General features: G+C 39.2%; 1 protein-coding gene across 2 annotated transcripts in view; it reads left to right on the top strand.

Annotated features, from left to right (window-relative positions):
- ARHGAP42 (Rho GTPase activating protein 42) overlaps positions 1 to 11,883 on the top strand; it is a 148,108-nt gene extending 136,225 nt beyond the window's left edge. For both annotated transcript variants that reach the window (XM_039563766.1, XM_039563770.1), the window contains 3 exons: positions 195 to 257; positions 6,242 to 6,321; positions 6,535 to 11,883. In XM_039563766.1, the coding sequence (XP_039419700.1) occupies positions 195 to 257; positions 6,242 to 6,321; positions 6,535 to 6,623 (232 nt within the window). In that variant the 3' untranslated portion in view covers positions 6,624 to 11,883. The remainder of the gene's footprint in view (positions 1 to 194; positions 258 to 6,241; positions 6,322 to 6,534) is intronic.
- Positions 11,884 to 14,951: the final 3,068 nt, after the last annotated feature.

Raw genomic sequence — 14,951 nt, forward strand, 5'->3', positions numbered from 1 at the left:
CCATTGGTGACTCAGCATGGCACTGGAGGATGTGGAAGTCAGTGGCCCCAATTAGGTTATGCCCTTAAAAAGTATGTTGAATAGGCATGTAAGTGAATAATTTTTTAAAAAATTTAAATGTATCCATGTCTTTAGATGGTTAAAAGTGAAACTAGTGTGTGTAGTATAAAGCAAGGTGGTGCATTTATTTTCAGAGTGGCTGCAAGAGCACAGTTGTTCGAAAGTGCTGGTTCACTTAAACAAGTTTCTTCAGGACGGTAAGTGCTACATACTTCTTAACACTCTGTAAAATCCTTTCTGCTTTGCTGGCTTCAGAGATTGAAATAGAAGTGTTGGAGCTTTGTTCTGTGTCTTTTGGACAGCATCATGTGGCATGTGAAATTTTTTTTGGTTTATTAAGCTTCTTCTTTCTTTAAAGGAAAGCTAAATTGCATAGAGAATAACAGCCAGTGTAGTTATTCTATCACCTAGGGAAATAGTGAGAGATGCTCAGGTCAGCTGTCTCCTTAAGGACACAGATACAAGAGAAAATTAACAGTATTTAAATTAGAATGAGGGTGCTGTACTTTCTCCATAGAGCTGTTTGTATGGAATGCCTTCAGCACAGTAGCAAAATTGCTGGTTTATGGTAATTTGCTCATATAGGCAGGTCTGGAATAACATCTACTTTAGAAAGTTCAAGATTAACTTGATCAGGATTTCTGTCTTTACCATCACACCTTCCATGCCTTGGAGAAACTGTTGATCTTTCTTCTTGATAGTGTGCAGCAGGAAGTATTGACATTTTCTTCACAATTATTTGCATTTATTTCATGGATTTCATTCGTTTTTATATTAAATTAATTTAGAATGTTCTAGTAAGTGTTTATCTACGGAGCAGTATCTTCTGTACATTACTACTCCCCTTACAAGTAATAGAAAAAGCAGATAAAAAAGTGGGTGTGGGAAAACATCTGTCTCTCTTTTCACTGTCCCAACTTTTCACATTCTTTGAGACAGAACACATTTTTCTCCACCACTTTACTCACTGATATACCCACAACTTACCAGAAGTGTTGAGCAATGAAAAAAAGACGTCAATCCATGAATCCAAAAGTAATAACCTAAGGTAGCACAGATGTAAAGGAAGATGCCAACATGTTGAAATGTGTGGCCACGGAATGTGGCTGTCCTTTCTGGCAGATCTAGCAGGGGAGGGAATGAAAAAGCTCTCCTGCAAGGGCCCACTGATTTTGTGAGAGAAGCAGCTTTCAGGAATCAAGGCTGTTCTTCTTTTGTGTAGTACGTGAACTGTAAGATGAACAAAAAGAAGGGTGGCAGGGGCAGAAAGGGATGTGAAAAGATCAGGGCAATAATTTAAGAAAGAAAAGTATAAATGAAGGGTCTGGAATGTTCTTAAGCCAGTGCCGTACGTTGAAGGCAATGACTGCTTCACCAGCCCTGCATCATTTCATCTCCAACACTGTTCTTTTTCTTATTTTGTATTACTTCCTTCTTTCAAACTCATCTCTGTTGTTCCTTCAGAGCCTGTGCTACCTGTATCTGTATATAAAAAGTATGTAAGAAGCAAAAATCTGACAAAGGAAAAGGTAGCAATTTGATAGTGGATGTGGAGAGCGGATAACAAAGCCGAAAACACTGAAAGGCTGAATAGCTCCTCTACTTCAGCCTTCATAAGAAAGCAGAAGAGCAACAGGAGCGAGGAGAATGGAAAATGAGAGGTTAGCAGGCAGAATGAGGAAGAAATCAGAAGTAGCTCAGCTGCTCTTACAGTGCTGCTTAAGTCAGTGTACGATTTCGCAATTCAGAGCCAGCTTTTATTTAGCTGCATGTTATGAACATGAAGGCTGATTTAAAACCTTAGAATAGTCTTTTCTTTTTCTTTTTTTTTTTTTTTTTTGGCTCTGAAATATGTAGAAATCATGGTAATTACATCTTGATCTTGCAGTATAAAGGCCTCCTGTGTTCATAACTCTGATAACCAATGAACATATGCAGGACCAAGTGTAAGAGAAACTATTTTTAAGCTGCCTGGTTTGATACCAGAAATGCTCAAGTCAAGACAGTGTTGGACTCTGCAGGGTCCAACCTGCTAAGATAAATTTTAAGCTACTGCTTACCTATGCATTATAGAATGTAAGTAACTTCATCCCTGCTTGAAGCACCTGTTGCCTGTTGTGGTCTTTGGTACAGTAGGCAGATCAAAAGTACCTGTATGGCTTTGCAGTCTCACATTGTTTTCTGTATTCCAGCAGATAATTCTGCACTTGATACTTCACTGCCACAGTGCTCTGGTCCTACTTAGTTCCTTCTTCCATGCAGTCTTTGCAGCCCTGCTTTCTGTCTTTGTGTGATGCAGCAGGTCTATAATGAGTGTGTCTCCTCTTAAGGCGTTATGTGACCTGTTTTCTCTCCTTGTATACATGAGTACGTTCTCCTCTAACAATAAAGGGTTTTTCTAGTCAGCAAGACAACAAGAGACTATAGTACATGTGTTAGGATTGGACTGGGAAGACCAAAATGTTATGCCCTGGCCAGCCTGTGCTCTCTTTTTCCAATTACAGAGTTACTTTGACTTCTGTCTTCCTATTTCTTGACTTGAAGTTTATTATTCATCAGTTTCCCTCACTGTGGTATTAAGCTAGTGTGTACACTGAGACCAGTCTCTGTTGCTAATCTAGTATGCACTTGGAAGAGGTGAAGGAGTTTTCTTTCTATTTTCACAAATACTGCAGTTAGATAAGTCTAAGTCAGGCCTGAGGTCTGTTTATTGCAGCTTCTGTATGGAAATACACCAACTCATAATCCCTGACCCTACATTTTCTTGACATTGATTTAGAGGAACACAGAAAGTCGAGTCTCCTGAAGTGAGAAACTGCATTAGAAGAAGAATTTTCATTAGAAAAATGGGAAGGAGTAGGTGACAGCAAGAGGCTCTACCTTTCAGCAGGATCTCTAGATGCCAGGCTGGGACTTCAGTAGGAGTAGACTGATGTTTTCAAGCCCTCTAGACCCATGCTCCTTTCCCAACCATATGATTAAATATTCTTTTCCAGTTATTCTTCCGGTTTCATTTTCATGCTGTATTTTGCATTTCCTAAAACACCTGGAATGCCTTGCCCAGACAAGGTCAGTGTACTTTACTCAGACTTGGTTTTGAGTCTGCCATCTCCAGGGCTCTATAAACCTTTCTTCTTCCTGTAGGATAATATTAACTGGTGATTCATCTGAGAGAGATTCATATGTTTTCCCTCATTCGTTCCTGTTTTGGCTTTGTCTTGCTAGACTGAAAAGTCATTAGTGCAGGAGCATGGTTTTAAAGCTTGTTTATATCTTTCAAAATAGTTATTATTACTATTATTACTAGAGCCTCAGATATTGTTGACTGTGCATAGTCAAGCAAAAGAATTTATGATCTGATGAGTACTGATCCTTTGACTGCTAATATATTTATCATTATGGGCTCAAAACAACCATAATAGGAAGTAAGGAAATGGAAAATGCATTTTTCTCATCTGGAATCTATCCAGTAAGGCCATGAAAAGAAGGAACTTCTAGGAAATATGGGTATCATTTTCTGAAGTTGTTGTTTTTATTTTCCTCTTCCCTAAACAGCATGAATCACACTCTTATCAGGTTATTAACATCATCTTAAAAGAGTGATAGGTGATGTTATCACATGCTTTTTAACAGCCTTGTTTCTAGGGAGGACAGCATTAACAGCATCAGTAAGAATGTCCGTTTTTGTAATCACAGACAAAATGCCCAAGAACCTGCAAGCCCATTTCATGATCAGTGCTTCCAGATGGATAGGGTTGAAGTGAGTAAAAACAAATATGAGAACCTAAATAATCAAATCAAGTGTGGAGGCAATAACCAGGTGCTTGAAAATTGCTCCAGAATTATTATGAGTAAATATACTTAAATCTGTCCCTCTTTGTACCATCACAGATGGTTTGTAGATAACTTTGGGGTGTAGTTGCTCTCCCACAGGAGCAAGGTACTGTGAAGGATCCTGTAATTCATCAGCTTTTGATAAAATGAAATGTTGTGTTTCTCTATCTGTGTAAATGTCAAATACTGAGAGCCTTTCTCTTTTTCCATAGGACATTTTAGCGGTCTCTTCCAACCTTAGCAATTCTGTGATTCTATAATTCTGAGTCCATGTTTCTTGTCTTTGTTTACTTTCAAGGTAAACATACTTGGATAAGGTAAAACTAGAGGTTGAAAACAGAATCATTCAATAGACATCAGAGAATATAGGAGAAAATAGCATTAATTTCTTAACTTTTTCTAAGGGCAACAAAAACAACGTCATGTTTCAAGAATGACCTAAGAAATTCTGCCTCACATTTAATATTGCCTTAAATGTCTTTTGTCCCACTGTGATTACTCAAGTGTCCCATTATTAACATGGACACCTGGATTGATAGTCAAATTATTCAGATTTTAAATAATCCCTGTGCTTTAGTAAGTTAACTACCTACTACCTTGTGTCCATTGCAATCTTTAACAGTTACTCTACTGTTTTATATGTGTAAAATCCATGATTATGCCACACAGGTGTATTGGGTTTGAATAACAAGGGGTCATGGCTGGGCCAACCCATCCCAACAGGCTGTTTTGTCATAGTGTTACTGATTTTGGTCAGTATAATTAGAACATCTGCATTGCTCTTTGTTGACTTTGAGGAAAAATGAGATTAAATCATTTTAGTTTATGTGTGACCTTCAGTAAAGTCATCCAGTAACCCTCTGTATATACATTATGTAGATTATTATGTGTGCATTTGTACAGATTATATAGAGTAATGAATCTTCACACCTGTCTTGTCAAGTGTGGATGGCAAACTCTTCACAACAGGAGGCACCAAGGAGTTGTTTTGGAAAAAACTCTATTCAGGGCAGTCTACACCAGCCAGAGAGCAAGCTAACATTTAAGAAAACTGAACAAACAGGGATCCAGCGCTCATCTTGTTTTAGTTAGCTGATGGGATGTAACCAGGATGACAGTATTAAAAATCAGAAATGTTTCCAGTGTCCTGAAAATAAGCTGCCCTTGGATATCATGGGTGCAACTCAAAATTCCTGATCTCCTCTGAAAACCTCATCCTGAGAATGTAACCCTTGAGGAGTCATTAGCTTGCTTAAGATGAAGGCAAAACATGCCATTTAGGCCAGTCATAAATCAGAGAACCAATAGAAGAAAAGCTTTTTATTCAGAGGGAGAAATCATCTCTGGAAAGCTCTCACATAAAAACTTCAGAATATGTCCAACCACTCTCATACCTTTAAAGGTTCAAATGAATGATGATAATGCTTATGATGTGGCACTGTTAATTAATCTAACATACAACTCTGTTACCTTACTGTTTTGGGAGAAAGACATGATAGATTACGTGCCACTTGCATATACACGCTCTCAAAAAGTATGCAGAAAATTTTAAACTTTGCCACAGATAACATATTGGGTCATTGAGATAAATCCTGGCTAGAAGGAAACCTCATTTGGCACTTCCCCATCACATCACACAAAGGTGAAATAATCAACAAGTTCGTCTTCACTTAGTATAGTGTGGGTTTAAAGAAATTCAGAAAAATTGGTGGCTCATGTAAAATTGTTCTGAGTGTGTAAGTTAAAGTCAAGGTATTAGGTGAAGTACAGGAATCTAAAGAGAACTCCTAATTTCCATCTCCATGTGCAAACCCTCATTTTGTACTTTGCAGAATCATAGTGCCAGAAGCCAAGAGGTGACTTCTTCTGTCCTTCTTCTCTGGGACACAATCATTAGTCCTTTTTGTCTCATGTTTACCTTCTAAGTATTATTTTCCTTTGTAGACCTATTAACAATAGTTTCTCACATGTCAAGTTTTTAGACCTTTAATGACTTGATCATCACTTTTGAATTTGTCTCCAGGCAATCCATGACTGACTTCAAACAGTATGCTCAGTTCAGTACTTACTTGAATGACAACTTCATTTTAAAAGTTCCAAATTACATTCCTGTTTAAGTATCTAAGTAGGATGTCATTCTCTTTTCTGCAATAACATGCTTGTTAACTCCAGTAAGCTTGAAGTTATTATCTGCTGTAATTCTACTCCTCTGAACTGCTGTGTAACCAGTCATTATCATATTGCATTTTTACAACTACTTCTTATACTTCCTAGGTTTTAATATAATTTCTTTATACCTTTTTCCTTGTTATCTCATTTATTGCAAGCCTGTATTTTTTTCTTTCAGACAAGCAAAAGCCATGTATTCCTGTAAGGCTGAGCATAGTCATGAGCTGTCTTTCCCACAGGGGGCAATATTTTCCAATGGTAAGATTTGTTTTACGTTGACTTATATATTAAAAAAGAACATATAAAAAACTGAACCATATCCACAAAAATGGGGGCATAATTTCATTTTTAGCTCTCAGGTTTTGCCCTGTTTTTTCAATTGCTCTTGAATAAATACCATCTAAATCAATATGTGTAGCATGCGTGGGATTTTTTAACAGTGTTAAAAGTTGTGTATATGTTTTTTTGCAGTGTATCCATCAGTGGAACCAGGCTGGTTAAAGGCAACTTATGAAGGCAAAACAGGACTAGTTCCTGAGAATTATGTTGTCTTCCTCTAGTAATCTTTAGTGGACAGCAATATCTTCATGGTATCCATGGTAACAAATAATACGCACTGTGATTTTTATCTGACACAGATATGGGATCAGCCCGTTAGCTGAGTGGTAGGTTTGCTTCAGATGCTGCAGCTGCAGGTTACAGAGCTCCCTGCCAGCAGAACAGAATGTGATGAAACAGTTAACAGTTTCTGTGCTGAGGACGGTACTCTGTTTAAATAACTTCCATTGTTTGCAAAAGGTTGTTCTGTTCTTCTTTTATGGGTAAGGAACACTAGAGCAATAAAATAAAAAAAAGTTGCTATTTAGCTGCAGACTTTCAGGTCCAAAGATGTTGCTCGCAGAAGTGTGAAATTTGGACACAATGCACTCTATGACATTTCTTGTAATCTGTGGTTTTTAATATGGAAAATCGTGGACTTTTTCATAATGTAAGTACTGCTTCTATTGTGATCTGAATTCTCCCTTAGAAAACTTGATTCTAAAATTAATCCTAATCATTTCAAATAAGAAATGACTTTTCCATAAATCAGAAGTTGGAACTTCTGTTAGTCACTGAGTTACAATATGGTACAGGATTTATACAACTGATAATATCAGTTTATACACTGCCTGAGCAGTGAGTGCTCATTCAAAATGTGGTGTGTTTAATGAATGTTTCATTCAAGTACTTATTCGATTTCTTTCCTTCTTTCTGTATCAGCATAGATAATTTTAACAATTTTTATTTCAATGATAACCATTATCTGGAAGATACTCTCTCTGTGTCCCAGAACATCATCCGTAGAAAACAAGGAGATGTTGAATCTGGACTGATGGGTAGTCATGTGAAGTGAGCAGTGAACAAACAGCAGTATGTTTTGAAACCTGAGATAAATTGTAACTCATTCTTTTTCCATTGCAAATAAGACAAATGATCTGTGAACTAGCCAATTTTATAAGCTATGGATGCTAAAAGCTCCACGTAGCAATAAAATTACTTAGTGTTATTTCTCCTGACTTCTGCTAAAATATTTGACAAAGATTCTCTCCTTCCACAGAGTAAAAAATCCTTACTTTTCACAGGTATTGTAAAGATCTATTGATTGCTCCTGGTAGGACTGAAAAGAAAAAAAACCCAAAAATAAAAACAAGTCAAAGAAAACCCCAGAAACCATAAGTAGCTTTCTCAATCTGAGCAGTTTTCTTGTACACCTTGAGGGAAAACATGCACTGCTTGCTTGGCTACTTGCCATTCCTGATTGAAAACTGAGACATTTAACCTCCGTATTAGTATTTCTTCAACATCAGTTCTTCCAGAAGAATTCACTGTTTCATAGAACTGTCTAGGCTTAGTTTCATAGATCTGTCAAGGCTCAGTTCTTCCTCCAGTAGCAGAAATCAACATACAAATCTTCTGTTGATTTCTGAGTTGCACACTACTTCGAGAAAGTTTAAGGAAGAACTGCTGTTAGGACTAAAAACATCAGTAAATTTTTAACTGCTGCTTTTTTCTTTCCATAGCCTTTTTCTTGTTTAAATTGAAAAGTAAGATTCATTGCCAACAGAAAGAAGCACATCAGAACATTCTTTACTTCTATCTAGTGCATGAATTCAGAGCAATTGCTAGAATTCAGGCTGGTGGTAGAATCCTGCAGGATCCTTCTCCTCACTCATTCAAGTCTTGAGTGATGATCAGAGAAAGAGGCTCAAAGAACATCCCTCCAAAAATGGTCTAGCTTTTCATAGGGGGAGTCTGAACAAGACTGACTGCAGGCAGTTGAGGACAGACCCCGTGCATTAGTGTCTGAGTGACGTGGGCTCTTTCTCCACCCTGAACAGTTTCATTAAGTCCCAAAACATGTTTCACTTCATCTTGAATCCAGACTGTTCCCAGTGCAATGATGAAGGGTTGTTCCAGATGGCACTGGCAGTGAAGGCAGACACGTGTGTGCTCATCTTATTTGCCCAGAGCAGATGTGAAAGGAAGTGAAGATCTTTGCTCAGCCAGTTGAATCTTTCTTCATTTTAAGGCAAGCCAGGTTTTCTTAGTCTAAGCTATGCTTGAGATTGCCATTGCCCTGAGAAGACCAACATGGTTTTGGTTGTGTTTTTGCTGTATTTCACAATCGAAAAACTGTAGGCTGTCGAAAGGTTTACCTCTGGTGACCTTCCCAGGGGAAGTGCTGCTGCCGGCAAAAAGGAGGAGAAAGGGAAGCAGAGCTTGAGCAGAGGCTGGTGGCCCAGCACGTCTCACACAGGCAGAAAAATGCAGTGATCAGGGGAAAAAATCCGAGCTTCTGTCTGTTACAGGGGGTCAGTAGCAAACCTGTATTGAACATCCTTTGATGACTCCTCATACCTCTTAAGGGCAATTTAATCGTTGTGAAATTCTTGAGGAATTGTGAAATAAAAAATGTAGAAAACATTTTCTCTTACTTGCTTTGTTCTAGCCAGATTTAAAAATAAGTGGGTAAAAAAACCCTAAGGTTAGTTAATTTCACATCCCCTGTATATGTCTCACAATTCTTCAGTACTGTGTTTTGAAAGCAGCTGATCTGAGTGCAAGCTAGAGAAGTCAAAGATGCCAAGTTCATTAAAAATTTTGTAAAACTGCAAAGTTCAGTTACAGATTAAGCAAGTAGAGCCTGTAAGTGTTGAGGGAAAGATTGTAGAAAGACCTGGAGGAATCCCTGTGGAGGTGTTTCATCTGTTCTACACATTCATCTCATATTAGACTGAAATTTGGATTGAAGAAGACGACTTTGTAGGAAACTGGATTCCATTCATGTGCTGCTCACAAAGCAAATCTGTATTTTCCTCTGTAATGCTCTGCAGCTTTGTCAGGCCCTTCTTCTGAACTAGCAATAAATAAATTTTAAATGGTTTAGCTTTAAAATGGCATTTCCTTCTGAAAAAGGTGATGCCCATTCTTGCTTACAGTTGACCACTCACTCTCCAGAAGTAGGGGTTTTTATTTTTGGAAATCTTCTATGGTTTTTTTGTACTCTCCTCTGCAGCACCTAGTAGCACTTTCTGTGTGATCTCACTGCTGGGTTGTGGGGTGCATCAGGTGTCCCAGCTCTTCCCTGCCTTTCAAGAGGGAGTTTATATCTACAAGAAGCTGTACAGTGAACCAGAAAGTTGAGCAAGTAGGGGTACAAATACTGAAGTGAAGGAGAGGGCAGCACCAAAGCTTCTCTAATGATGATACTCTCAGGCCTGACCAAAAATCCTTTCTGATAATAGCAAAGAATCAGAAATCTATATAACATTTAAATGGAGATAGAATATTTTGATAATGCCTTGCCAGAAAATTAGGCAATCTGAATTAAATTAGCTCATAGTATTGATTTACTATTCTTTATGGAAGTCAGATTCACTCTACAAGCAAAGGTTAAACAACTTTTTAAATTTATTATTATTATCCTTCCTAAAAGGATGCAGCAGGTTTGTTCCAAATCACACTATAGAACTCAAGGTAGATGATACATTGTGGTTGTTGTTTGTCTTGTGGAAATAATGTCTGTACCCACAACATATAATTAGCCATGTTTTTTCTTTGTTAAACCTTTTGATACATGTTGCAGCACAACATGAATCAAATTAATAGTGTGAAGGACTGATATATTGTATGATAAATATGTAAAGTATATTAATATTCTATATTCACACTTTTTATTAATGATGATAAAGATTAAATTTTTTGTGTGTAATTCCTATGAGTTCAGTATTAAAATGTCCTTGCCATATTTTGGCATTTAGAGTTATATGTAACAAAACTGTTAAATTAAACCATAGCTATCACTTATGTTCCTAACTAATCTATAATGTTCATTGTACAATTATTTCTGGAAAAAAAAGATGCACAGATTTGCTGACCAGCGCTATTCTATGATAGTAACTTATTTTCCTTTTATATATTTTCTGGTGCTAATCTCTATTCTTTGCCTGTAATTGCATTGAATTGTAATGTGCCTTTAGGAAAGACATGTTAGGAGAGGAAAAGTTGTAAAATTCTGCAGTTCAGAATGGTAATTACAACAACAAAAAAAAGCACTGTACGGCAGTAATTGGATTTTTTTTTGTTGTTAACTTTTCTCCCCTTGCCTATTTTCTACTTAATAAGATTGCATCAGAATAAGTAATGAAACTAAAAAGCACATTGTTCTTGATACTTCGTTCCTAAGGCAGAAGGTTGTGCAATTTTGGATTGAGCAGCAAGAAGAGAAATCCCAGTTAGAGAGCACATCCTCCAGATTGAGGTGGATCTTCTCCACTGATGGAAACTCAAAGCTCTAGTGAAGTCAAAGACAGACCTCTGGCAATTTATAGTGAGGGTTTGCTGACCAGAAGCCCCCAGAAAGTAGATGGAATATTCTGCTAATGGGATAATCCCTGATCCAGCTTGGCATTGTCCTTTCCTTCAGCAGACAGCCTGGATGAATTGCCCAGTGGCCAGAGATCAAAGCCATAGGCAACCTTAGTCTCTCTCTGGATGGTCACAGAGCCTTGAAGCTTCTGCTGGTGCTGCAGCCTGTCCAGCCTGCTCCTGCTGAAGTCACATGGTCAGTCATCTGTACCTGTAGCCAGTGGGAGGTCTCTTCTTTTTTTGTTCAGGATTTTGTATGGGCTTTGGGAGTTTGCTTTGTTTTGTTTTAGTAAGGTGCTTGATATCCAAACAGCCACTAATTCAGTCCCTGAGGATCATATCGGTTCTTTAATTGTCCTGTGTGTGGCAGTGTTTAATAAGCCATTGTTGTTCTAAGTGTAGAGCACAGTGCTTCAACCCTTGGGTGCCTCAGCTGAAAGCTGGTTTGCATCTGAGCTTTCTGCAAGTGTTTTATTGGGAATTGTCATCAAAGCTCTGGCACTAAAGATAGCACCATTATCTCTGCAAGAGTTTCTGTTGGAGCAAAGGGCAGAGCAGCTGAACAGGGCACATGGATAGTTTCAATTTTCAATCATATTTATGGCAATTTTGGAGTTATTAGAGTTTATAGGGGTTACTTTAGATACTATATGGTATTTTAATAGGAAAATATATATAATCAATATCTATATCTATTTAATAAAGTCCTACTAAATTATCTTACTGAACTCTCTGTTTATTTTGTAGTGTCGTTTCAATAATTATCTGCACTCTGTATATATCTACGTGTAAATAACTAGTATGACATGCATAAGCTGACTTTGCAGACATAATTCTATGTTGTATTTTACACTGTATTTCAAAAATCTGAAAAAATGTTTTTCAAAATAAAAATCCTTTATACACAAACAGTTTTATTGGTTTTAAATTTGGGCTCTGGTTCAGCCTTTTCTTTTTTCCAAGTAATAAGTCTTTGGTTCTACTTCTATCCATACCTGCATTTTAGAGTAACACTTCACCCGTGAGGATGCTTTATGTAGATGGGCATATGAATACCAGACCATAGTCTGTCATCCACTGTCCTGGTCATGTGGAAGTCTCCAAAGATGTGGCTTTTGAGGAAAAGAAATTACAGCTTTGGATGTTAGGTAGCAAGAAGCAGAACACTGGTGTGGCAGAATCTGGCTGATGAGGTCTTTGCCTCTGGAGATCAGCAGGTGGATGGGCTCATGGGAGGGCCTTCCATGGCTCCATTCCAACAGCACTGCCAGGTGGGAAGCAACATTAGTGCAGTGGCCTCTGCAAGTTCCCTTGCATGGCCTCCCCAGCATCTCTCCAAGACTTTTTCCCTCAGTTTTTGCAGCCCTTGGGCTGGAGTTACAGATGTGCTTGAGGCAAAGGGAGCTGTGGGGTGGCCTGCCTTGCCTTTTCCCTGAAAGACCTCACCAGAAACTTGTGAGACTTTAATATCCCTGAAGCAATTAGGCTTTGTTATGATATAGACTAAAAACCTGTGTTTTTTAAACAAGATTAAATTAGCCAGCTGGTTTTTCTGTTCGCTGTGCTTGGGCTTGGACAGTGCAGAGGAGGGCAGGAGGCCAGGGAGGATGGTCACTGCTCCCGCATCCGTGGCTGCTGGCTGCCAGCTCCTGCCCTGGGCACGCTCAGGCTGCTGTGGCTCCTGCCTGCCAGCCCTGGGCTGGGCAGCTGCCCTGCCAGCCTCTGTCTGTGCGGGCACTGTGCCCACAGCTCTGCCCGGGGGCACATCAGGGACAGACAGAAACAAAACATCAGTACCGTAAGTATTGATGTAAGTGAAAATGAGACTGTTGAGAAGCCAAGCAGCACGGACCTGATGGAGAAGGAGTCTTTCCCTTCCGATGCTTTCTAACAACTCTGAGGTGAAGCCTGTATTTGACAGCTCTCCCTGCTTGAGGATTTGAGAGGTGTGGACTCTTCTTTCAGGAATCAAAACATCACCTGCAGCCTGTAGTCACCAAACTGTCTTGCACCTTGCTGAAATCCTGGTGTCCTGGGCAGGATGGGGCCAGGGAGAAGGCAAGGTTCCCCTTGGGACCACGGGATGCTGCTGAGCTGCCAAAGCCCCTTCTGTATTAGTTCTGCTGGAAAAGCCTGAGAGGGAGAGGGGCTGCAGCAGGGGGTTAGAGCTGAGCTGAAGCTTAGTGCCCTGACTTAAGGTGTAGAGAACTGCCCCTAAATCGTGGTGTGGAACAATTGCAATGGAAGCTGTCACCATCATTCCCTGCAACACTCCCGGGCACCACTTTTGGGAAGAAGGGAAGTTCCAAGGCAGATGCCCTGAGACACCTGCCCTGCCCTGCCCTGCCCCGCCTTGCTGCTCTTTGTGCCTGATGAGCTGGAGCTGGGCCTGTGCCTGTACCGGCACTGCCACAGCTCCCTCTGGGACCAGCACTTCCAGATGGATTCCCCTCCACTCCTGCTGGGGGCCATGAAAGCAGGAATGGTAGGAGCTGCCACAGATGCCCAGCTCTGCACGGTGAGTAGACACAAGGGGAAATGCAGAAAATCTGCATTTTGATAATTCATCAAAAATGACAGTTCACTAACGATTTTATGTTAAAAATCTGAAATAAAATGGTTGTGGTTTCTGTTAGAGTTTTCTGCTCTTTTCCACAGGGATGAAGGCTTCTTGGCTTTAGATCACCTGATCTTCAGGAATGAATGCACACTGGTTTGGGGTCTAGACTAAGCTCTAAAGTAGTTATCATCACTCATTTTCCCAATATCCCATTTTGTTTGGCATTGGGGAGTAACTAAGATTTTTTTCTTTTATTTCTGGGAAATCCATGTTCTGTCTGGCATGCCATATTTTGACATTTTAGTGAGCATTTAAATGTAAAAAGACTTCAATTGCTGTTGAATCAACACAATTGTGTTGAATTACCACATTAACACCAAATTTGAAACTCTGAAGGGGTGAGGCATCTGTGCTTCTTACCAGAAAGGGTGAAGACACATTTCATCACTTGGTTGCATTAAAACACCTTACAGGGTGCTTTACATGATTCTTATGTGTTTGGAAAAATGAATATTTATGGCTTTATTATTGGTGAGGCTTCAATATCAACTATGGAGAAAGCGATGTGTGGAATTGCTTTGGTATAGAAAGTGTGCTAAGATGAGCCAGGCTGGCCACAGCCTCCTGCCTAAAGAGGAGAAACTTCAGTGATCCAAGGAAACAGCATAGGTGTAAACTGAGCAGGTGGCAGAGTCAGTTCAGGTCCTGGTTTGGAACATGTTCTCATTATTTGGGCATGATCCATTCCTTCAAACCCGACCTTTTTAACACAAACACTGTTTATTAAACATGGTCAACAAGGTATCTGCACTTTCATCTTTTAAAATTTCATTTCACATTTGTAAAACTTTTCCCGTGTCATTTGGATTAATCACTGATATGGAAACAAAGTATTGAGAGATATTCTTGGCTTCTTTTGCAATGGTTGGCTGCTTTTCTATTGTATTTATGGCAACAAGCTCAAAAGCTGAACTAACTTAGAGTAAGTGCCTTTGCCAAAGATCATGGTGTGCTTTTTTAATGTAAACATGCAGGGATTCATGGGAACATTGAGTGACCTCCACAGCCGGTACAGAAAGGAGTCTTAATTCACTTGAAAGTACTTCGGTAATTGGAATACATCTTTCTGCCAGTATAATTGAGGAACTGATTAGTTAGACCCAGCACAGGTGTATTTCATTTAAAATTACTGTTAATGGCTCTTGGGTGCCCTTAGAAAGTATTAGAGTCCCATCTGAATGAAAAACATCAGCAATTTAATTTTTTGATGGTCATTGTTGTTGTATTCCTACAAAAAAAACCACATTCAAAGGGAAACATGCAGCACCATCTGCATTTGGTGGTGCAAACAAGGGTTCCAATGCCATGCTTTGGCTACAGCAGCCATGAGATTCATCCCCAGCAGCAGGTGGGGAGGCTG

Source organism: Corvus cornix, chromosome 1 (assembly GCF_000738735.6).
Source record: "Corvus cornix cornix isolate S_Up_H32 chromosome 1, ASM73873v5, whole genome shotgun sequence".
NCBI classification, from domain to species: Eukaryota; Metazoa; Chordata; class Aves; order Passeriformes; family Corvidae; genus Corvus; species Corvus cornix.